Source organism: Drosophila willistoni (assembly GCF_018902025.1).
Source record: "Drosophila willistoni isolate 14030-0811.24 chromosome 2R unlocalized genomic scaffold, UCI_dwil_1.1 Seg167, whole genome shotgun sequence".
NCBI classification, from domain to species: Eukaryota; Metazoa; Arthropoda; class Insecta; order Diptera; family Drosophilidae; genus Drosophila; species Drosophila willistoni.
In genome coordinates, this window is record NW_025814050.1 from 3,054,401 (window position 1) to 3,077,736 (window position 23,336).

At 35.4% G+C, this 23,336-nt stretch overlaps 1 protein-coding gene and 1 long non-coding RNA gene across 9 annotated transcripts; one reads left to right on the forward strand and one right to left on the reverse strand.

The window, feature by feature from the left end:
- Positions 1 to 2,098: 2,098 nt before the first annotated feature.
- LOC6644040 (reticulon-1-A) lies at positions 2,099 to 22,655 on the reverse strand. Of its 7 annotated transcripts, none has more exons than XM_015178016.3 (7): positions 18,441 to 18,593; positions 17,248 to 17,550; positions 16,887 to 16,922; positions 3,558 to 3,765; positions 3,284 to 3,492; positions 2,823 to 2,928; positions 2,099 to 2,747 (listed from the first exon to the last, which is right to left on the reverse strand). In XM_015178016.3, the coding sequence occupies exons 2-7, from the start codon at positions 17,324 to 17,326 to the stop codon at positions 2,672 to 2,674; spliced, it is 714 nt and encodes a 237-aa protein (XP_015033502.1). In that variant the 5' UTR covers positions 17,327 to 17,550; positions 18,441 to 18,593; the 3' UTR covers positions 2,099 to 2,671. The 7 variants fall into 7 exon arrangements, with proteins under 7 accessions (XP_015033502.1, XP_015033504.1, XP_002066643.1 ...); XM_015178018.3 differs by having other exon boundaries at positions 17,248 to 17,536; positions 18,441 to 18,584; XM_002066607.4 differs by lacking the exons at positions 17,248 to 17,550; positions 18,441 to 18,593 and adding an exon at positions 21,195 to 22,655.
- On the forward strand, positions 19,031 to 21,209 carry LOC124460284. 2 transcript variants are annotated; one of them, XR_006954207.1, is made up of 3 exons: positions 19,031 to 19,256; positions 19,343 to 19,965; positions 20,695 to 21,209. It is a non-coding gene; the product is annotated as an uncharacterized LOC124460284 (long non-coding RNA). The 2 variants fall into 2 exon arrangements; XR_006954206.1 differs by having other exon boundaries at positions 19,032 to 19,650; positions 19,732 to 19,965.
- Positions 22,656 to 23,336: the final 681 nt, after the last annotated feature.

Sequence of the window (23,336 nt, forward strand, 5' to 3'; positions counted from 1 at the left end):
ATAACAGTTACGGTCCCTGAAATAAAGTATTTAACTACATGATATTATAGTCCACTTGAATCGATCTATCTCAAGAGATTTATTTGTTATACTAACATGTCAATCTACCCAAGTGTCTCTCTCCGATTTGAATGAAACTTGGTATGTTGAAAACCCAGGATCTCAAAGATTTTTCGTATTTGCAAAGGCTTTCGTATAAGAAGGAAATCTTGTCTTGGTTTTATTTGAATTTTCGCATTTATGTTAAACGAATCAGTAAACTATTCTTCTCTGATTTTTAACTGTTACACTGATTTATTTTCTGCAGAAAATCTTTATTTTCAAGTCATGACTTTAACCTATTTAACGGGTCCAAAATTTCAGGCATTTCACCTCCTAAAAACAGTCACTGCCTTTAGACAAATATATCAAGTTTTATCCTAATCGGAGTGTGACGCTTGGATAGATTGACTTGTTAGTAAAAAGTGTTCTCTTTAGTTTAGAACTTTTGATAGAGATAACTGTGAAACCAGCTTTCGTTCCGGGCAGCTGTCTTGAACTTTTTTGTTCAGCATATTTTCTCAAATTACCCTAAACAGACATACGACTGAACATTGGTTACAAATATTGGAAACTTACTTCCAAAAGTCACGATCTGTTGCTCAAATTTGTCGATTCCGTGCCGTTCGCATCAAAACTCGTCCACTACATTGAAAATTTTGCGAAAAGATCGTGGTTTTTATCCGTATAAGATCTTTTTAGTGCAAAAATTAAGCCATTTTGATGATTGGCAGAAGCTGATTATGCGCACTGTAAGTTAGTTTGGCGAACAAATCGCGAATTTTGCAAGTAAATTTCCAATATTTGTAAACGGTGTTCAGTTGTAAGTCTGTTCATGGTATTTTGCCAAAATACACTGAACAAAAAAGTCTAAGACTGCTGTCCAGAACGACAGCTGGTTTCACAGTTATCCCTATCAAAAGTTATACCTTAAAAAACTCCTTTTATAACAAATAATTCTCTTAGAATGGATCGACTCAAGTGGGCTATAATATTATGTAGTTAATACTTTATTTCTTTATTTACTCAATTTGGTTGCTAAAGATTAATAAAAGTTCTCACAATTTATGTTTGAATAATTCAGATCTGTTAACAAGTTGCTACAGTTTTCAGATCAACAAACTTTCGAAATGAAGGCTCTTTGGAAGAAATTGCCAACTCGTGTTGAATTTGTGTGAGATATTTGCGTTTGCCTATTCGAATTTACTTTTCGCTGATGTCTACCTTTAAATCAGATCCATAGTTTATATAAGGTGCTCAACTATATCTTTTACCTAGCTCTAATAGAATCACGTTATAAACATTTCTAGTCGAAAAACTGCAAGGATATAACAACTTCGATAGGCCGAAGTTAGCTTTTCCAAATTGTTTTTTTGGTTTTTATGTTTGTTTTTCTTTGTATATAACAATGTATAAGCAACAAATAATTACAATAATTAATAAACATTTTAAGCTACACTTAATAATGATGATTTTTCTTTTCGAGTGCCACTGAGAAAATAAATTTTTCTTATATATTTGATTTAAATTTTTCCTCCCTTTACCTCACATTCTCCTTATCGTTTTGTAAAATGCTTACAAATTAATTGTACAATATAAATCTGAGTGTCTGCGTGTGTGAGTTTTTTTGTGTGTGTGTGTGTGAGTGGCCATGATATTTAATTATTTAATGATATTTATTCATGATGATAGATAGACTTTCGGCCCTTAAGCAAAAGCAACTCGATCTCAGCATTGCACATTCTCAAATTTGTTGGTCCAACTCTTGAGTTGCTCTTGCGGTTGGACATTATTGAAAAATGCTAGAAAAATCAAAATTGAATTTGAATATATATATTTTGTCGTATATATATATATATATATACTGTTGTTTTGTTTTGTTTTGTTTTAATTCATTTTTTTTTTATTTATTTGTAGTTTTTGTTTTTCATCTTTGTTTTAGAGTAATCTTAGTTCTTGTTTGTTGTTTCGATACAAAAAGAATTACAACAAAAAAAGTAATTAAAATAAAAGAGAAAACTAAAGTAAAGAAAATTTTGTTTAATGAATTAATTAATGCTTTGTTTTTTGTTTCTCGATTTTGGTTGTGATATTTAAAGTAAAACAATCAATAAAAAATTGGAACTCGTTTTTAAACTTAAATTGCATTAATGCGTCTATTTTCCTTTCCTTCCACTTCCGTTCATTCATTTCCCTTTGTTTCGTTCGTTAAAACTTAAAGACACTTGGACAATGTTTAATGTTTTTTTTTCTTTTCTTTCTTTTTTTTATATAATTTTTAACTACTAAAAATTGTTGTGTGTGTTAATGTAGTTTTCTTTTTCGGGATCTATTTGATTTAAATTTGATTTACAATTATGTAATTTATCCATTTTCATTTTCTTTTTCGTTTTGCAATACATTTGCTATATATTTTATTTTATATATATAAGAGATATATATATATATATATATATATATGCCTGGATGAATATTAAAACCATTCAAATAATGCTTAAGAAATAAATAAACATGTTGTTGTTTTTTTGCTGTTATTTGTTGCTGTTGCTGTTAAGTGGTGGTTATGTGTGTGTGTTTTTTTTTGGGAGGGGGGGAGGTGTAGTAAGGGGCCAAAGGATAAGTATTGCTGAGTTTACTTGTCCTTGTCAGACTCAGTGGCGGCAGCAGCTACCGGCTTCTTGTTGCCAATGGGAATTGCCACTCGGATTCTAAACAAAATGAAAGATTAAAACATGATATTAGCAACAAATCTCTCTATATATATAAATAAATATTGATCTTACTTATCGGTAATTTCAGTCAATTTGCTGCGCACCAAATCCAAGTAGGTATCAATCGACTGCTTGTTGTTCTCATACACTTTAGGCAAGGTGAATAGGGACACAAAGGCTGCAATAGAAAAGAGAAGATCAAGTATTAAATTAGTCATCGAATTTAAGTTAAAAAATATGAGCTTAACTAACATTCATATTTGTCATACTAGCTTTTATAAAAGAAATTAAAGATATATAGTTGCTTTTAACTTGAATCAATTAACAACAACTTAATGACGACTAAGCTAATTGTCAAACAGTTAAGCTTAAAATAAGTATTAGCTTATAAACTGAGATTTTTAAGCCTAAGTTATTAAACATATTAGAAAGCATCTTTCAATTGCAAATTCACAAAATCCAATAGTTGTTTAGAACTTAATCAACATCTGCATCGTTTTTCAATTCTTTTCACACTATTGAGAGAAACCTACCCAGAATCACCAAGGTCATGCCATTGAACCAGGCTCCAATGTAGGTGAAGACCCACAGTATGACACCAAATTTAATGGAATCGATCAAATCCTCAACCAGAAACAGACGCCTCAGTTCGGCAGTGAAGCCATTGAGATGAGCCACAGCCACACCGGCAATATTTTGCACTTTCTCCTGGGAGAGCGTCAAGTCCAGTTCAAGGTATTCTCTGTGTGGCAAAAGGATTTCAATTAAATATGGAATTTCATTTATACTTCATGTATTAAAACTCACTTGAAGGGATGTCCATCGTTTGTCTTTTGTACGGCTTGTGTCACAGATTTGTAAATTCTGAAGGCAACAGTGCCGAATAGAGCCAAAAGCGATAAGTAGGCAAAGACACTGATCACCGAGAACCAGGAGATGGCCACCAATGTGATCAGGCCAGCGCCAAAGACGATGCCGGATTTCTTCACATCGCGCCAATAGATAAGAGACTCCACTGGAAGAGACACAAAGGAAAATATAAATTAAAAATAAGGCATAATAAAAATAAATTACAAATCTATTAAATATATCAAAAATCATATCATTATAATTCGTATATACACAATATTCTTATATATTTGACAAGCGGATAAAGAAGAAAAAAATTTTGAAATATCTAAAGATATATTCCCACACACACACACACACACACATACATAGAGAGAGAGATATATAGACACGCACATCTTATATATTTTGTTGTATATATTTGCTCTTGGTCTGACAAAAATTATGCAATCTATGAGATACATTTATGGTGTGTGTGTATGTGTGATTTGCACTTTTAGCATAAATTCTCGTGCAGCAAAAAGAAAAGGTGGTAATTATTAAAAAGCGACATTGTACTTTATTTTATACTACACATTTAGACCTCACACCCTCCACAATCGCCTCCCCCGCCCACCGTCAACACTCACAAATTCTATTCGACATTTCAGATTTTCTTTTATATTCGATTCTTTCGTGTGTGCGGATCGTTCGCCTCGCTCGTTGGACTGGTTCTTGGATGTTGCCAAGTTTTATATTAGAGAAAATATTGTTTGATGAAACACTCATACAATTTTCCGGACCCCAGGCCGGAGGAAAACAATGTGTGAGAGAAATTCAGAGAGAGTCTGCGTAAAAGAGACACAGAGAGAGGTAGAGAGAGAGGGAGAGCGGTGAGAACGAGCGGAACGGAAACGAATTGAAACGCTTAAGAATTGAGAATCAATCGAATTGTCGGTCGTTGGCCAGTTCTGTTCTGCCCGCCCACCCCCAACTATGGAAGAAGACTTATACATATAACTGTATCTGTTGCTATGTCTCCAATACACACACACATACATACATACATATATGGAATGCCAATGGTTAACAAGCCGTCTCTCTGACGCTGCAATTCTTCTACGATAAGAAAAGTCATTGCACTCCAAAAACAAGAAAGAAAAACAAAATCAATTAAGTTCCATAAAAGTTGTATAAACAACATTTAAACATTGTTTTTGTTTCCTTTACTTTGTAGACTAAACACCAACTATAGATAATTAATGTTTTATTTGACAGGTGGAGAAAAAACTTAAGTGTGAAATGCATTTTTCGGCTTTTGTAAAAACAATTGAAACAACTGATCCAGAGAAGGCAATCCCAATTGGCTCGATAAACTGCAGGGTTGTCACCTTCTTTTATGCAGATCTAAATCCAGATGGATAATCGTTCTGTTTGACTGCCATGTAAACTATTTATAATTGTTAAACTCGAAAATTAAATACTTTAGTTATTCGTATTGTCTTGCTGCAAAAGATCTTTTTTGGTTTAAGTTGGCCTAAAAATAGTTTCAAAGAAATTAAAACTAAAGTTCAGATACCCATAAATAGAAGGTGAAGTGAAACATAAATAAATATTTTAAATATTAAACTTGTATCACTGGTTAAATGTAAATCAAATTCGTCAACGGATTGCATCATTTTATATAATTTATACAAATATGTACATATAAATGATTCAGAGCAAATTTCAAAGGAATTTTGAAGTATTCATATACATATATACAAATTATAATTTAGCCCATATAAATAAATTATAAAATAATATATATAAAATGGAATAAATAACTGGGATCAAGTTATGCAATATAGTTAGAGGTAGTAAAAAGATTCATTTACATTCTATTAATATTTAAGTAACTGGCTATAGTTATTAATGATTCCGAAAATAAGATAAGAATCTGCCTTCTAAAATAAAATCAAATAAGTAAAAGCAGCTGACAGAAGAATGTCACATTAACTCTTAAAACATCTGCATTAACTGGTGATTCAAATTGGAATTAGTTGTTATTTCCATTGCTTTAAATATGCTGATGAATCAAATAAATAAAATACAATAATGCAAAGTTGTTTCCCATGATTTATAAAATATTATAATGAAGAAAATCGTCATGTCAGCTTGAGAATACCATGCACCAAGTAAAATAACTAGTTCAAATTTAATTGGTATGAAAAAAAAACTGTCCAGCTCATTCTCAGCACTTTAGCGCACCCAGCGGCCAAGTCCGCTACTTAGGTGTCCTTACCTTAACAAGGTAAACGTTATTACTTTCAATGCAAATTTTATGAAATTTGGTAGTCCGATAAGTATTAAAACCATATTGAAGTGTACCAAATTTGGTTACGATACTTGCGAGGAAAACTCGCTTTTGGGGGAAACACATATTAGATTCGCGAACAAGGACGGAAATGATTAGATCGACTTGTTTATTAATGCTGATCAATAATACTCTTTTATGTGGTCGGAAACGCTCCCAATTCCATGTTACATTCCTGTTTTGTCGACTTCAATATACCATGTCACTCTATGAGTGTATGGGTATAAATAATCATTTGTAGTCGAATAGAATTTGTTCTTGACTTTTCAATTCTCACAGAAATTCCCAACTCTCAATAAAAAATTGGGTTAAGCTAATTGTTGAACTGGCAAATAAGATGAAACAAAAGCTGAAACAAGTTTTCTCACTCTAGAGATAGATAAGTTGCCAACCTGTTGGGGTTGGGAGGAATAAGATTATGTAAATCGTTGAGAAGATACAAAAAATTAGAAAGGGAACAAAGAAGACGTTGATAAAGCGGCAATAGAAGCTGATGATGATGATGATGTGTTGAAAATTAGGTTATGCCGTCTGTCTTCAAGTCTGAGAAAGCGATACACCTTTTCATGTATGTATAGCGAAAGCTATCAATTGAATAAGAAATAAAGAAAACTGTATAAAAAAGAGATCGGAATGATTTGAAAGGAATTGCAGCAGGCCCTTTGGGCCAACTGGTTTACCTTCCACTTCCAGTGAGGGCAAGAAACCAGTTTAAGTTGAAAGTGAAGTGGCTAAAACAAAGCAAAAATCATGAAAAAAAAAAGCAAACTAAACTCTCCTCCTCCTCCTAGATAAGAGCTAGACTTGGCCTAGTGATAACCTTGATTTTGGTTTTGATTTTAAGAATTAAATGCAAGCTTGCTGCTTTTAGAATATGTTTTGCATATATTTTAAAACGCATGAAAAAATTGATAAGTTCTGTTACCAACGTGGCAACAGTTTGGATGAATAAAATTTAGGTAACGTTGGCAAAAATCATTATGCAAAATTTGTGTTAAACAACAAAAACAAGCATGTTCTTTGGGTTTGCTTTCAACTGGGCGGCAGCAGCACATTTTGTGGTTTCTTTTTTGGCCACGTTGGCTGAATGACCATCAATTGGTAGTGCTGCTGCTGCTGCTGATGTGGCTAGTATTGACAAAAAAAAAAGAAAATCAGTGCCCTCGTCATAAATATATCATTTTAACTGCGGCCCTTGTAGATAACAAGCATTTCTAAAATTTAGAGTGATAAGCAGCAGGGAAAGAGGAAATGATTTGTAGGTTTTACCTGGGCCACGTTCGGGCAGCGTTTGAAAGTTGCCATTTGAATTGTTGCGGGAATAACGTTTGCTGCCACCAGCCATATTTTTGCTATTCGACTCTTTGCGATTCGACTAACTCTTGGCGCCAAAATAAAATAAACTTGCGTGTCCAAGTTTAATTACAATCCAAAACTTGAATGCACCTCAAACACCCAGGTATTATACTTGTGTACAACAAACAATATATGTATGTATGTATATGTAGACACACACAAACACACACTCAAGCACGCAACGCACAACAAAACGGCACAAACAAATTTGCTATGACGATTCAGCCGACCGTCTGACACGAGAGTAGTAAAAGAACTGGAAGAAGTTTAAACACAAAATTAAGCCACAAGCCTACAATTTGTGCTTGAGCTTCAGAGACAGACAGAGAGAAAGAGAGCACTCACAGCGGGTGGAAAAGAGAGTGTCAAACAAGTTTTCGCTCTGGCAATATGAGAGAGGTAGAGAAAGAGAGGATGAGGGAGTAGCGCAGCGATCTCCATGGAAAGTAAAAGATAAGGCGCAGTACCAACAACAAGAAAGCAAATAATCAGCGATCGTCGACTAAAAAATACCCTATTTTGTAGGAATGAATGAGGGCTTTGTGCTCCAGGGGTCTAACCCAATGGTCGGCACGGCTCATTCCCCCGACTAGGGCCTAGCTCTGCCGCAGCGCTGCCGTCTCACATACACTGTAAATGCTCGTGTAGACTCGGCAACGGTGCGTTATTTGTTATCAATTTCCTTTAAAGCTGGTTTAATGCATTAAATAATAATTTTACATTACCTTTATGACCTTATTATAATGCATTTAAACATTTTGCGAAACATTTTAATCTAATTATTTTAGCTAAACAGTTTTTTTAGTGTAAGGCAAGAAAACGTTTCGTATTTCGTGTGTGTTGCTGCATACACAAATGCAAAGCCTTATATTTCATTGTATGCGTGTATTTTTCATTAATTTTTTGAGTTTTTAGACCGTATTATCTGGATTTTTGTCGACCTTTTTCAATTTTATCAAACTTTTGTTTTTCAGGCTCTAGGTGTAAAATAAAAACGACTCAAACAGATCGATTATTTGATACCTTCAATGTTGATAAACATTCTATAAGCTCAAATATTAACTTTACGTCTAATGTAACTCCAGTTATTTCCTCAAATTCAAAAAATCTAAATTCTATGCGATACTCGTATATGTATGTACAGTAGATTAAACACTTGAGAAAAACATTTACAAGTCTTAACATGCTGGGCAATGACACTTGTAGTTGTTTTTCTCTTCTGTTGGCAAAGTGATCCGCCCACATACCCGACAAGTCTACATATACATACATATTCTATACATATAAATCTTAAACGCTTACAGGTCTGTGTATAGGTGTTGGTAAACATGGATAAGTTGTTTCTCATACCTCTCCTACAGTGGTGATGACATACCAATCTTTATCGTTTTGTATATTGACAGTGGTAGGGATCATTAATCTCCCGACTTTCTTTGCCAATATACCCGTTTACCCATCTACGTAGAGAGTATTATAAAAAAAAAGTTGTATACGTAGGCTCAATTTGGTTGAAGAGGCAGCAGCACTTCCATTCTATAGACGTGTCATTCGACAGATACGAACTTGAATTTTCCGTTTCGGCATTTCACGACGACGACAGTTTTGTTTTTGTTTTTCTGACCCATACGTTAAAGTTTGACGTAGTGGGTGCTGGTGCCGCTGCGTTGCGGTTAAATCATGAGACCGAAGCGTGACCAACAATGGCGAAAATGAAAAGTGCATTTTGTGGGTATCAAAAGGGTGTCGAAGCATGCAACCGATGAAACACAAACATTCAACAAGAGGAAAACTTTTGAATAAATCAATAAAATTAACTCCTGGTTAACTCTAACTTGGGTGTTGGACAGTTCATTGTTCGCTGGCTACAGTTTGAGAGCAATGCGTACAGTTTGAGAGTCATTGTCAAGCAATTGCAACGCATATTGTAAATGCCGAGAATCGTAATCTGCGTTCTGGCCAATAGGCCGGCCAGTGACATCATCATCAACCCTGCCCCCTCCCCACAACCCAGAGACAAAGTTCAGACATTTGTTATTTGTGCGTTTCTCTCTCTGTTTTGTTTTTTTTTGGCGCGCGCTTTTCAGAATGGCAGTGACTAAGCTTTGCTTCAAATTATGATATCATGCCCCCAAGTCAAGAACTTTTCTAACCAAGCAGACAGAACATTTAGGGTAATGGATGGTGGAAGGGGAAGAAAGTGAAAGAATGAGAGAATTGGGCGCTGACATAATTTAGCAAAAACAACAATAACAAATTTTTAATTTGCACCTGACATTGTCAGAAAGGTTTTTGCGTGTCTGTTGTATGTCTACGAAAAAAAAAAGAGAGGAAATTGCATAAGTTTGCAGAGAAAACTATCTTGGGTTGTTCTCATTTCATAGAAAGTCTTCAAAATCGGAGAGTTGTTTTCTCTATAATGCAAATTTAGGGGAAATTAATGTTTTGATCTAAATCTGCTTTAAACTCAGTTTTAGCACCAGAAGCAATCTACACTTGGTTTATTTTTCAAAAAGCTCTTAATAACTATTCAACTATTTGGAAGTTTATCCACAATTTATGTTACACACACTTATAACTAAGTGAAAGTACTGGGAATCAGTGCTGCCCTTGGCATTGGCAATTTTTTATCAGCTAGCTCAAGCAATGAAAACTAATTTGTACACTGATAACATGAATTAACCCAACCCCCTCGTTGTCGCCTTCGCTCTAGAACTTTAAACATGTCGGAAACTAGATTAAAAATAGTTTTATTAATCTTATTATATACATACATATATGAATCATGATTTAGCACTGTCTAGACTCTAGACAAGCAAACGTAATAGTTCATATAGTTATTAAATCTTGTTAAGAGGGTTTATCAGATTATTAATTGAGGTTCTCTCATACCATACACATTATTTTATCTCACTATATTACACATTAGTTACAATTTCTTGTGGTTTTTTCCCCAAAAACACATAAACCAGAAATATTTATAAATAAATTCTACATTATAGCTGCAATTTAGCAAAAGAACACACTTGGGAACCATTTCTTACGAGTTTCTTCTTATTTTCTATACACAAGGGAAATATTGTCAGGGCCATGTGTTTGGTTGGCCTGGTCGGTCTTGGCCTTATCAGGAAATTTTTGCACTCAGTTTTTAACCAATAATTGGTACTTACACGACTCACGATTGAGTGGCAAATCTTTGATTTCACCTAGTGTCTGCAGCAATGACTGCAACGTTTCCAGAGCAGCGGCCATTTCTTGTGTGTATGTGTATATATCTTTCTTTATATGTATGTGTATGTATCTATCACTAACACTTTTCGATTTACTGAAAAGATAAAAGTAAAAACTTAAGCGAAAGTTTTACGCGGTTCACACGGGGAAATGCAACTGCCGGGCATTAACATTAAACGTAGAACGACAACTAAAAACGCTCGAGGAGAACACACTGAGCCGAACGGAACCTAGAGACCGAGGGAGAACGAACGAACTGATATGAAAATAGAAGAAACAACGGTGTGTGAGGGCACGGTGAATGGGCAATTTTATATGTACATATGTATGTATGTATGTATGTGTTTGTAGATAGCCAAATAGATTTTAATATAATATTATTTCTTTTAATATTTTGTCACGATGATTTATTTTATAACGTTTCAAGAAGTACGCGTATATGTACGTGCTTGAGCGACAAGCGGCTGACGAAATATATTCATAAGTATGTATGTATGTAGGTCTTTGGATAGAGATACATCCAAGTTATATAATTAGACAATATATAAAGAAATTCCGCGACGCGATGGGCTACGCCTCGTAAAATACCACTGAATCAATTCTTATAGGTCGGTTGACGACAATGACAAAGTATTTGATGTTGTTGCTTGTCAAGTGCAGCAGGGAAGGTCAATGGTTCAACAGCTGACAGAGTACGAAAACAGCAACAATTTGTGGCATGTATCTCCATATATGTATAGAAGCGCAAAATTAAATAAAAACACGACGATTTCAACTCGATCTCAATCTCGGATACCTCTCTCTTTCTTCCTCTTCGAAAATGTATCTGTGTGTCGTTGTCAAAGTCCGTACATCAACTGAAAAAAAAACTACAATTAATTTCAGATGCGCTCAGCTCTGAGCTCAGTCGCAGGGCGAACGCCCGTACACACTATTGTCTGTGTATGTATGTATCTGTGTAGGTAGAATTATACCTATACAATACATTCATACATACATATACATATACACAGAGAGATGTAGGGGTCTCCACCCTCCCTCTGCGTGCATATGGCAAATTGCAAATAGAATGAACGGTATGTACTTCGGTCGCTCGGTCAGCTGTATTGAGAGAAAACTATGTATGTGAGAGCGAGAGAGATCAGCGGTTGGATGCTTCTGTCCATTGTCAAAGCGATACGCATTTGTTGCTATAAGGAGTAGACACGTCTAAAATATTTATCTCTATCCTTTTCTCCCGCAGATTCCAGGCGAATGTAGCTTAGGTAGTTAACTGGTTTCCTTGCTCATCATGTCTTTGCAAGCAAACGCCGTGATAAGCAGCAGGTAAACGCTAATACATGGTGGAAAGATGCAGGTACCACACTTTTTACTCAAAGGGTCCATCCACTTTAACAGTAAGAGATCTAAACAAATGCATACAGTGTAATGTCAAAATGTGGGAAATGAGATAAAAACGATCTTCATTATTGACTGTTTTGGTTTACAAATCGGTTTGAAATTAGAAAATTGAATAATTTAAAAGAGGAACAAGATAATACTTTTGATTCTTAAAAGGAATCGAAAACTTGAGTTCCGATAGTTCAGTATTAAATATGCTGAATTTCCGATATGCTCAATAACATTCAGAACAATATCGAATTAGGATAAAGTAACTATCCAAATAAATGGAAACGACGCAATTCTAGAAAGTTTGGACAAAATGATCGTCCTTTCCTTTTTCTTATAAATTTGTTCTGTGTATGTATTTACTATTGACATTATTTAACTCACTGAAATTGAATATGAATTCAATTGTGAATTTTGAACGAGTTATAGACTTAATAAAACAAATAGGATTTATGATACTGTGCCCAGAATTTCAAAAATTATAATTGAATCTTTCCAGAATTAAGAGTACTCCAAAGTCGCTCGTGAAAGCATAAGCAAAAATGATTAATTTTTGTTAGTGAGTAATTGTAAATGTTCACCTTTGTTCATTTGTTTACTTATACAATAGATATATGTACATATTTGCTTAGTATTTTTTGTTTCATTGTACAAACTGAAATTGTTTATAGAAATAAGCAGTTTGACCCAACTCTAATCCAGAGTCAGAAATTTGTGCCAAATCAAATTGTAGACCTTAAACTAAAGTTGGAGCCATTTAACAGTTAATCAGTGCAAAGCATTTTGTGTTTTCCTTTCATTCTTTATTTCGAAGATTTACTGTAAAAAGTCACATTGCTGCTCTTTAACGCAATATCCCCGTGCTGTAAAGAGACATTGGACAACCCACATTGAAGTCTTTAAATGTTAAACCGTATAACGGCAACAACTACAGCAGCAACAATAAGACCAAATGGTTGAAATACTTAGCTAAAAAGCTAAAATTAGCAAAGAACTGTGAATGTGAGGCGGCGGCGGCAACAGCGACGACGACGTTGACGCCGGCCGGGCAAACACTTATGGCGGCAAGTTGAGTGCGTAGGGGGAGGTGAGAGACATGGCCCAAAAGAGCAGACAATAAGCATGAGAAGTGGAATAGAAGAGGAATGGAAAAAGCAGCAGAGCTTAATAAACAATAACAAAATGTATCATTCTCTCTTAGCCAGCGGCTGCTTTTGCTCTCTCTTTTTGGGTACGCTCTCAAGTTTACAGATGTTCTCCGTGATGGGGCTGGCAAATTCAAGGTTAATTTCTTACACCCTCTAAGTGGGCATATGGGTAGAAACGAAAGGAAAGAAACGATAGAACAAGAAAAAGGAAAAAGGTTAAAGAATTAATATTACCTACAAAATTGTATCCTTAGAATAACAAAATGAACATGTTACAGGGTATCTGGTAGTCATGTTTACACAACGCACCGAAATATTTACGTTATTGCAAGCAAACAACGTGAACGAAAAACGTAAGCAATGGGTGGCCCACTGGCGCCACTTATCTCGAACAAATAGTGTAACGGAAATTTGAATTAATTTTTCAAATCAGATTCGTAGAACCGCCAAATGTTGATTATTTTCCCAAAATTATGCAAATAGAAATAGATAAGCGCCAAGGCCAGACTGTGACGTAGCGGAAAACTTAAATGAGAGCATCATAAAATAAAAAGGCATATGACTACAAGTTTTTTGTTATCTTTGTGCATTTTGTGGGGGCTTATCACACAAAGCACTGGCGAAATTCAGTAATATTTTCGGTCTTAATTATCATTCTTTCCGGGCGGGCATTGGCTTCACACTATAATGCAAATTTCCATTGGCAATTTTTTTTTTTTCTGGGTGCCAAAAAAAGAAAGCAAAAATGCCGGTGATGATCTAATCGAACGGCCTGGAACTTGTTCTACGTGCGTATATAATATTTGTGTATATACGATTTTTCTATGTCCGCTGCTCACGTCGTTCTATTTGTAGAACACATTCCAAATTGCAATCAGGAATATAGCAACAACAACAATAACAAGAAAAAGCCGGTTAGATTTTTGTATTAATTTAAAGATTAGTTTATGTTGTCATGTCCAAAAATGAATTCAACGAAAATTGCAAACGATATTAATCATAGTTTAGAGTTTTAGTAGCTACATTCTGCAACGGTAGACTAATTATGGCCAAGACAATGATTTCGTTTACAGTTTTTAGCATAGGCAATTTGGTTGATTGTGGGACGCTTGGCTAACTTTCTTTATGGCCAAGACGGGACGACAAGGGAGAATAGTTGTGTAGGTTGACTGACAGACTGACTGGCTCTGGAGTGATTGTTGCTCTCCATGGAGAGCACAGTGGGTGCCAGAGCAGCCGACAGCCTTTTTAATTGCACTTGGCTAAAACCTAAATTGGGCATATTCATTGAACTCAAATTCAATATCGAACCAAAAGGCCAGTGGGTGGTGGTACAAGTAAATGGAACAGAAGCCACAGGTTTATAGTTTGCCCACTTGATAATCTGATTTTAGGGCCATGAGGGTGGCGGGTGAAATAAAGTAAACAACCAGAGTGATGCTATAAAGTGTATACTATACATACATAGAAACATATATGTATGTACACACACACACACTCAAAATATATGAAAAGCACTTTGCCCAGAAAATGACATTAAAAGCTTGAAAAAAATTTGCAGTAAAGGAAGAAAAAAATGAATATTCTGTACAGAGACTTTTAAGTAATTAATATTCGAACAACTGAAGATGAACCCTTAAAAATTTCTTTGATGCAAGACCTTTGATTGTGTATCTCAAGGATGTAATTTACTATGCTCTACCCTATCCTCCATAATGCAAAAGCTATAAAATTAACAAAGAAGCCAATTATAATCTGAAAATCTAGGGTAAACTCTGCCAAGTTTAGTGACTTTTTAGACCTAGTTAACTAGGTTTTCGCCTATGTTGGCAATGAATGCCTTCCATAAAATCTTGTTAATTATTGCAAAAATGTTTAACAATAAGGATAAATGCAAATATTGCTATAAACTTGAATAATGTAATACCTAATAGATATTAACTATGTATTACAAAATCTTTTAATAAACGTTGTACTTTTATAGAGTCATAAAGAACATTAAATAATAATAATTAATAAATAAATTCTAGACCTCTCCAATAACCACTTAGCAAGTGATTTATAAGAGACAAAAATTAAACTTGTTGGTTTTCTTTATTAAAAGGGAAAAAGAAAAGAAAATCAAAATGACATGTTCATTTGCTTACTGATTGCAACAGAAAATGTTCAGATTAAATCATTCTATGACTTAAATTTCATATATAATCGTTAACATTACCTAATAGAAAGATTGTAAAATTAAGCCTACAGATAGTAAAAGCGATTTGTCACAACTAAATACTGATTAAAACGACACGAATGACTAGTCCTTAGAAAATAGGCACAAAGAACATCCAAATGACAGCTAAACTCAGTGACTTAGTCACTATTATAGCGAATGATTTGTAGTAGATGAGTTTAAATTTATATTATATTTCTATGTGCATAATGTAAATGGGTTTAGTGTGGATGTAGAAAGCGCATTGCATGTGGGCCTCGTGCAATTACTAGTTAGTTAGTACCTCCACCACTTGCCCTCCATTTCGCCTAGACAGACGCCCCATATCAGTTTGCAAAATTGTGAGTAGTGAACAGTTTTTTCTCTTTTTTTTTTTTTTTGGTTTTCGAGTTTAGTTTCTATATGGTTAGATGACGGAGAGCTTAACATGCGATCGGATTACGTTTACCGCTTCAGTGCCAACTAGGCAGGTAACTGAACTTAAGCCGTGAAAAAAAAAAAAAAATAAAAATAAACGGCGACAAGTAATTATAGAGTGGCCACAACAGAGAAAAACCAAAAAGAGGCAGAGATTTTAGGGTTGGAAATTATAGAAAGAAAAAAATACAAGGGGCGGGTGGCGCACGGCCACCCACCAGGCAGGAAATAATGCATAAAATGTTGCGCACTTTAGGGCGCAGGCAGAAGTAGATAAATTAATGCGCAAAACAATACAATAGAGTCAGATATGGGGCCAGAGCATACAATGCACTTGTAAAGGATATATGCCAGAAAATATGTACATAGATATGTAAACATTAGGGTTATTCATTCACATTTAAATTTGTTTGAACTTTCAAGCATTTTAAGCTGTTGATTGAGGTTATGTGTTCGTCGATCTCATCAGTTCGAAAACTTTTGTGGAACGTAACCAAATATAGTAATTCGAAGAGTTTTGGTAATTAGCCTTTAGGAAACATTGTTTATTATTGATTTAAACATTTAATGAGCTAATTCATTGCATTGGAAAATTAAAGGCTTTTGGTAAGTAACAAATTCTAAGGATATTGGCTAAAAAGGATATATGGTAATAAAACCATAAATTCTACGGATTTTGGCTTAAAAAATCTCGAATATATGAAGAAACAAATTGATAAGATATTTAGAATTACAAGATCAATGACAAAATCGTAAAGTTTACAAATTTTTTGTGTTATAGTTAAGAAAATTTTGAACAATTAGATGGAAAATGTACTTAAATCTTCCAGATTTATATATTTTCGATACTTGATTTAAGGTTGCATCTGACTTAATGAAGGTAGATTTTTGTGGGAGACAATAACAACATTTATGAAACACCCTAATGTAGATTTGTCTGGCACACATTCTGTCGCACACACACAGAAACTGTGTGTGCCTTTCATTATTATCATGGCATACTTTTTTCGAAGGCTTAAGGAACATGAGGGTGGCTCTGGCTTTGGCTCGCTCCCTGGATCCTTCGATGACATCATTTACAAGTATTGACATTCATATTTACAACGTTGACGTGTGTGTGTGTGTGTTGAGTTGTGTACAGTTACAGTTTTACAATTGACAGTTTTGTGTAACTGTCAATTGTGCATTGCTCTTACCTTGCGGGTGCAAACGTTCGGGCTTGAACCAGGCATCTGCAAATAGTCGGATTGAATATATTGATTTTCGTTAGTTAAGCGGTTAGTTATTGTGCGACAGAGAGAGAGAATGTGCTACCAAATGAAAGACAGAGATGGCATGCATAGGCGGCGTTTTTAAAACGGCCTTTTAGGCGTTAGATTGAACATAAAACTAAATAATAGCAAATTAATTTGTGCCAGGATCATCTTAGTCACACCCATTAACACTTTTAGTACACGTTTTAATTATTATACAATTGGTTGTTAATTCTTTTACATCTCAAGCGAATTGTCACAGGTTAGTTTTGTTATTGGGGAATTTTCTTTTATATCCACTTACTGGGATCCAAAATGGAGCAAATCAAGGGCCGCTGCTTGTAAACGCCATTCTGGCCATTTTCACCAATTGTTGTCGACATTTTGGTAGTAGTTTTTACGTAAAGTTATAAATTTTTCACTTAAAAAACTTTCTTTTGTCTTTGCACATGAACAATGCACAGAAAGAGATGGAGAGAGAACGTTTATTTTACGTTTTCTAGCTTCCTGCTTATTCTACGTATGTTACGTTTTATTCTTTTCTAAGGATTTTTCATCAATTGCGTCTGTTTGATTCACGGCACGTATAGAGACTGGAAAAATGAAGCTTTTCGCGTTAAATAAGGACGACGACGGCGCAATGTAAGCAAGAGAGACAGAGAGAGAGATATGTAGAGAGAAAGAAAGAGAGTGTTGTGTGTGTGGGTAAAAAAAATTTTGAGAGCATAAATGCGAAAGAACAACAGAACAGACCCAAAGAAAAAAATCGATTTAGGGTTGAGCAACCGCTCTTAGCCCTGAACTTAGTGAGAGCAAAGCTCTCATATCTAAGCTCAAAACCTAACGGCTTATCGATTACAACACCAGCTTCAGCGCATGCGTTGCCCATTGCATATTTTTCACGTTCCTTCTTCTTTCTTACGTCGTTTTTTTTTTGCTTTTTGTTTGTCCCACCCGGAAATTGCAGATGCTGTTGCTGCGCTGTTATCGAAACGGCTGAGAGAGTGAGAGGCGGGTGGTTGGGCGGGGTGTGTAAGGGCGTAGACGGCGGCTGGCTGGGTAGGATTGTTGGTTGCGTGCAATATGAGAATTTTCATATGAAATCAATGAACTAACACGCATAATATTACAGAGCTGGTGGATAAATATGTAGACTGGTCTCTCAATGCATTGCCCTAGGCCAAATTGGCTGAAAGAGTTCTACTCGGTGACCTAATTTTCAAAATGGATTTACCCATCAGTGATATAAAAATACAAATTATCCTTGTAATGCTTTTAAAATTCCTTTTTTTACGTTTATTAGTAAAACTTATTAACGGCAAGCCCAGCCCTATACAATTTCCTTTCCACTTTCTGCTATTTTCATTTCTTTCATATTTTCTCTTCTAAACGCTTTGAAAAGTCATTATTCTTGTTTTCTAATCCACGACACAAAAACACTTGCTCTTTCTCATTGTACACCCTTGACGTCAATCAATAGCACACAATATTCAATACCAAAATCCTTTGAAGGTTTCTCAGTTAAACAGTTAAACTTTTTGCTTTAATCCATTTACAATAGTTTCTTTTAATATTTTAACAGTTTCCCGAAATATTTAAAACTTTTCGCTGTTATTTCATCACTTTACGCCCTCACCAACTTCTTGACACACTTCACTCACTTTACAAACAGAAGAGGAGGAACCAAAAATAAGTACTTTGTTTACACAATCCTCTTTCCACGGAGTTCTTCCTGCGCTTCAATCGACAGCTGCTCTTACACTTTGTATACCCTTTAGTTTTTGTGTTTATTTTGGGGTATATCAATCCTAGATGCATAGGTTAAATATGTCTACTAAGAGATTTATTGCATTTGTTACTCCTTTTTTGATTTCGTTAAAAAAAAATTATATTCTAAGTTTATCTTTCTGGGTTTAAAATTGTTGTTAGAAAAAGTAGAAATATAATTTATTTTAATTGTTTTAATATAGACCACAAGATTTGATCTTTTTGATAGCGTTAGAGCGATTTAAAGGCTATTTAGGAATGGTTAATGTTTAAAGTCTGCAGTGCAGGGTATCTGCAGTTCGATTCTCCGTTTTATTCGGTTAAGATGCAGCTAAAGATGTTGTGACTGAACGTACATATGATTACAGTTGGTCGGCGATGATAAAGTAGAAGCGCGATAAGTGCAAGCTAAGCTTCAATCTCACCCAAGACACAAAGGTCCACAAATGAGAAGAGCAATCGAGGGAAAGGCCTTTGCAGAGATTTGCCTATAATCAGAGCAAAAATGCTAGAAGCAAGAGAACAAAGGCTACATATAGGTGCCAGGTGGGGGGAAAAGTGCTAATTGCTTGATTTTCCTTGCTTTCTTTTGCTTTTCTCGTTATTGTTTTTAATGGAAAATGTATGTACAGATATTGCGCAGTGAAGCGCAGATAGTGGCCCCCAAAATGAGGGGTAAATTCAATTGGATTGAAGGCTTAAATTAGTCGGAGGGATTCAATGTGTGCCGCAAATTGCTTTAATGGACAACAAAAAACTACTAAAAAATGAAAGAGAAACATAAAACGAGACCAAATATGACCGTACATACGTCAATGAACGCAACCGACAGTCAGTCAGGAGAAGGTAACCCAAAGGGGAAAGAAAAATATACCAAGTAGAGAAAAATAGAGAATGTGAGAGAGAGAGACAATGACAAGGCAGCAGCTGATTCATGCCGGTAAAATAAGTTGTGAAATTTAACCGCAAGTAAAAATGTTTTAATTGTTGCTATTACATTTTTGTTGTTGGCCTAACAAAGCTTGGAGATTGGCCAGTGAACATACGTGTCCATATACTATAAGGAATACTCTATAAGGGGAAAGAAATTGCGTCGTTGGATTATTCTTTCACTTCTTAAAGTGTTCTTGAAACGTTTTTCTCCTTTTGTGAAATGTGTCAATTGAAATATTTAGTACCTACATATGCAGAATGAATTTCTTTTAAGATGACGAAGCAACGATTTGTGGATACCCTACAAAATCTATATTTTATGGTGAGTGAACAACAAATTGATCAATTACTAAAATATTGATTTACTTTAATGAAAATAAGCATTTAATTAGGGTCTATAATTAGTTCCTTTATTAGTAATTCTAATAAAAATATTCAATAAAGATATCAAAACAAAAGAATTTGCGAAATGTTGGTTGGTTTTTGTATACCCTTGCCGAGGAGAGAGTTTAGACATTTGTCTCTTTTGATGTTAACTAGTTAGTGAGCTTTTGGGCTATTAATTCGAAATTTAAATTTTGTCAGAATCGGACAAATCGAACAACTATAACTTAAAATTAATTCAATTAAAAAGTTTTCTAGCTCGTTTTGGATAGATTGAATTATTTAGCTCTCAGAATGGCGAGAGATTGTGATATTAAACGAATTATTAGCCATAGATTATAAAGAGACAAAAAGAATTTGGGATAATTATATGGAATAGTGTGTTTTTATAAAGTAAAATCTGATTGAAAATTCTGGAATTTCCGTAGTTTAAATATAGAAACACATTTTAGACGAACTCTTTGTTCTCCAAATTCTACAAAAATCTTTTGTCTTATGATTCATAGATATTTAGATATATGCAGATATCTATTTCCTTTAACAACGAATCATATAATGAAGAGTTTTAAATGCGAATTGAATAGAATGTGAATATTAATATTTTTCTATAGGATATGCGAAATTCGTTGTGTTAATTACGTTTTGTTTCTCATATTTTTTCTTAAAGAAATAAAATATTTTATTCAGTTTGTGCCCATTTCAATGTGGAATGAACGTGAGTCACGCGCAATTTCATGATGATGACGATGAGACACGATGATGAATTTTGCTCGATCGATTTGCAAAAACTATGAGAAGGTCAACGTCATATTCTCTCGAACTCTCCTCTTTTTTCTCGTTGTCGTTTGGATAAGGTTTTAGGAGTTATCAAATTACTAACTGATGTGTATTTAAAATTAACAACAATAAGAACAACAGGAAACAAGAGAATCGAAAAGTGGTAGACACTGAGAAAGAGAGAGAGAGAGAGAAAGAGAAAGGGAGCCAGGCAGTTGCCGATGACATCATGAGGCAAAAGCGAAGCCGCAAATGAAGAACACAAAAAATAAAAAAACACATGAAACATTCACAAATAAAAAAAACTATGGAGACTAGAGACAGGTGCGGTTGCGAGGATACCTACCCAAGTACGAATTATAATGAATTATCATAGAAAATAAAACTTACCCAAACCCAATTTGTAAAATAATTCCTCAACAGAGACAATTTTCGGCTGATTCTGGTTCTCGGATGCGGCGAGAGTGACGGGAACGGCTTTTGGCGACTTGGCCGGCTCCACTTTGGGTTTCGGGGGCTCCACTTTGGGCTTGGGAGGCTCTACTTTGGGTTCAACTTTGGCTGGCTTAAAATCGTCGTCGGCATCCAAATCGGTTATCAAAGCGGCAGCTGGAATTGGCACTGCAGCAGCGGGAACCGGAGGTGGAGCTGTAATTTTGACTGGCGGCACTGGTGTGCGCTCTTCTTTAAAATCGCTAAGTAAATCCTCGGAAGAAATAAATTTCTCATTGTCCTGCTCTTTGAGAGCATCGGCAATGGGTTTTTTGGCCGGCGATGGTGTGCAAGAGACGGACGGTGATTCTGTATCGGAATCCTTAGTGGAGGGCTTTGACACTGCAGCAGCTGGAGCAGGCTTGACCAGAAAATCATCATCATCAGATTCGTCATCGTAGAAATTTGATTTACTTGGAGCTGTCGCCTCGAATGGTTGCAAAGGCGCTGTTGAAGGTTTTTCGCTAAAGCTGCCCAATAAGTCGGCCTCTTGGACGGGAGCAACAATGACCGGAGCCGCAACTGGAGGAGCTGGTGGAGCTGCTACTGGGGGAGCGACAACTGGAGCAGCAACTGGAGGAGCTGGCGGAGCGTCAACTGGATGAACTGGGCCAGGAGGTGAGGCAATGGCGCCACCACCACCAAAGATGCCCCTTTCGGCATTCATAAAGTCATGAGTCAAGTCACTGATATTTTGCTTGACACTCTGGCCCGCTTCCTTGAGGAAGTCATCAATCTCCTCAGTTTTTTGGGAGAACTTTGCATCCAGTTGCTCCTGGGCCTCTTTGGCGCCGGCTGACATGCGCTGCACAAACGCCTGAGGGTCACTGAAATCCAAATTTTTCTGCTCATTTGCGAAATAATGTTCAGTGTGGGCATTGTCATCCTGGGCGCCGCTGCTGACATTGCCGGCATTGACGATATCGCCCCCGCTTAACAAGTCATCGTAAGCATGTTCCGCTTGATCGAAAATCTGCTCAGTGGTGGCAGCGGCCTCCTTTTTTAAATCGGCAAAATTGTAATCCATTTTTTGTCTTCACACTCTCACAGATGCTGCGAATCCTTTTTGGGGTATCTTTGACTTTATCGCTCTCGCTCTCTCTTTTGCTCTCTTTAGCTCTGCCTCTGTCACACCTCTCACATACACACTTAAAAGGACGACAGCTGATTTTTCGCAGGAAGAGCTTTCGATATTTGCCCGTTTTTTGTTTTCGTTTCTTTAATTTTATTCGAAATTTATTCTTATACAATTCTACTTGCTTTGTTTATATTATTATACGTCAAATTTCGTTTTTTTTTAATGTCTAGAAGCCGCTTGTACCAGTCAGCGTATACTTGATTTTCCGTTAGCTCAAACAAAACTGAACTATTTTTTTTTTGATTATTAAGTTATGGCCAGCTCTGGGGCTATCGGTAGGGATCTATCGATAAAGCCGAATAGGGGCAGAGAATAGTGGGCAAATCGTGGAATGGGGGGGTTACAGTGTTGGGCAGGCACAAATTATAAAGCGATTTTTTTTTGAATTCGAAAGGGCGTTTAGTCGTCATTCCTTTGGGCGGACTCGTCCCCGTCTTCGAGTAGGTATAAATAAGTACCAATGCTTTTTTTTATAATTTTTTTTAGCTTCGTTAATGTAAATTTAAAATATCTATCTTTTGGCCATTAATTGGTTATATATCTATAAATTTATTCAATCAAATTTCCATAGGCTGGTATAATCTTCTCGATCCGGGACTTAAATTATTAAATGATGTAATTTTTGTTTAGAAATGATGAAATTTACATTATATAATGACCAACCAGATATATTTTTATTTATCCCTTTTTCGTTTTGTGTATTTTGTTTTTTCGTTTGCAGCATATTAATTAATTTAAAAGGGATAAATTTATAGGGGTTGTCCACTGTTCCAAGACAAAAAACTACTGTCGATAAATTATCGGAGTTTTCTACCCACACTATCGATAACATATCGAGCATCGAATTTATCGGTGCAAGCAGCCGATAAGTAAATATTTACAAATAACGGCCACCCTGAATT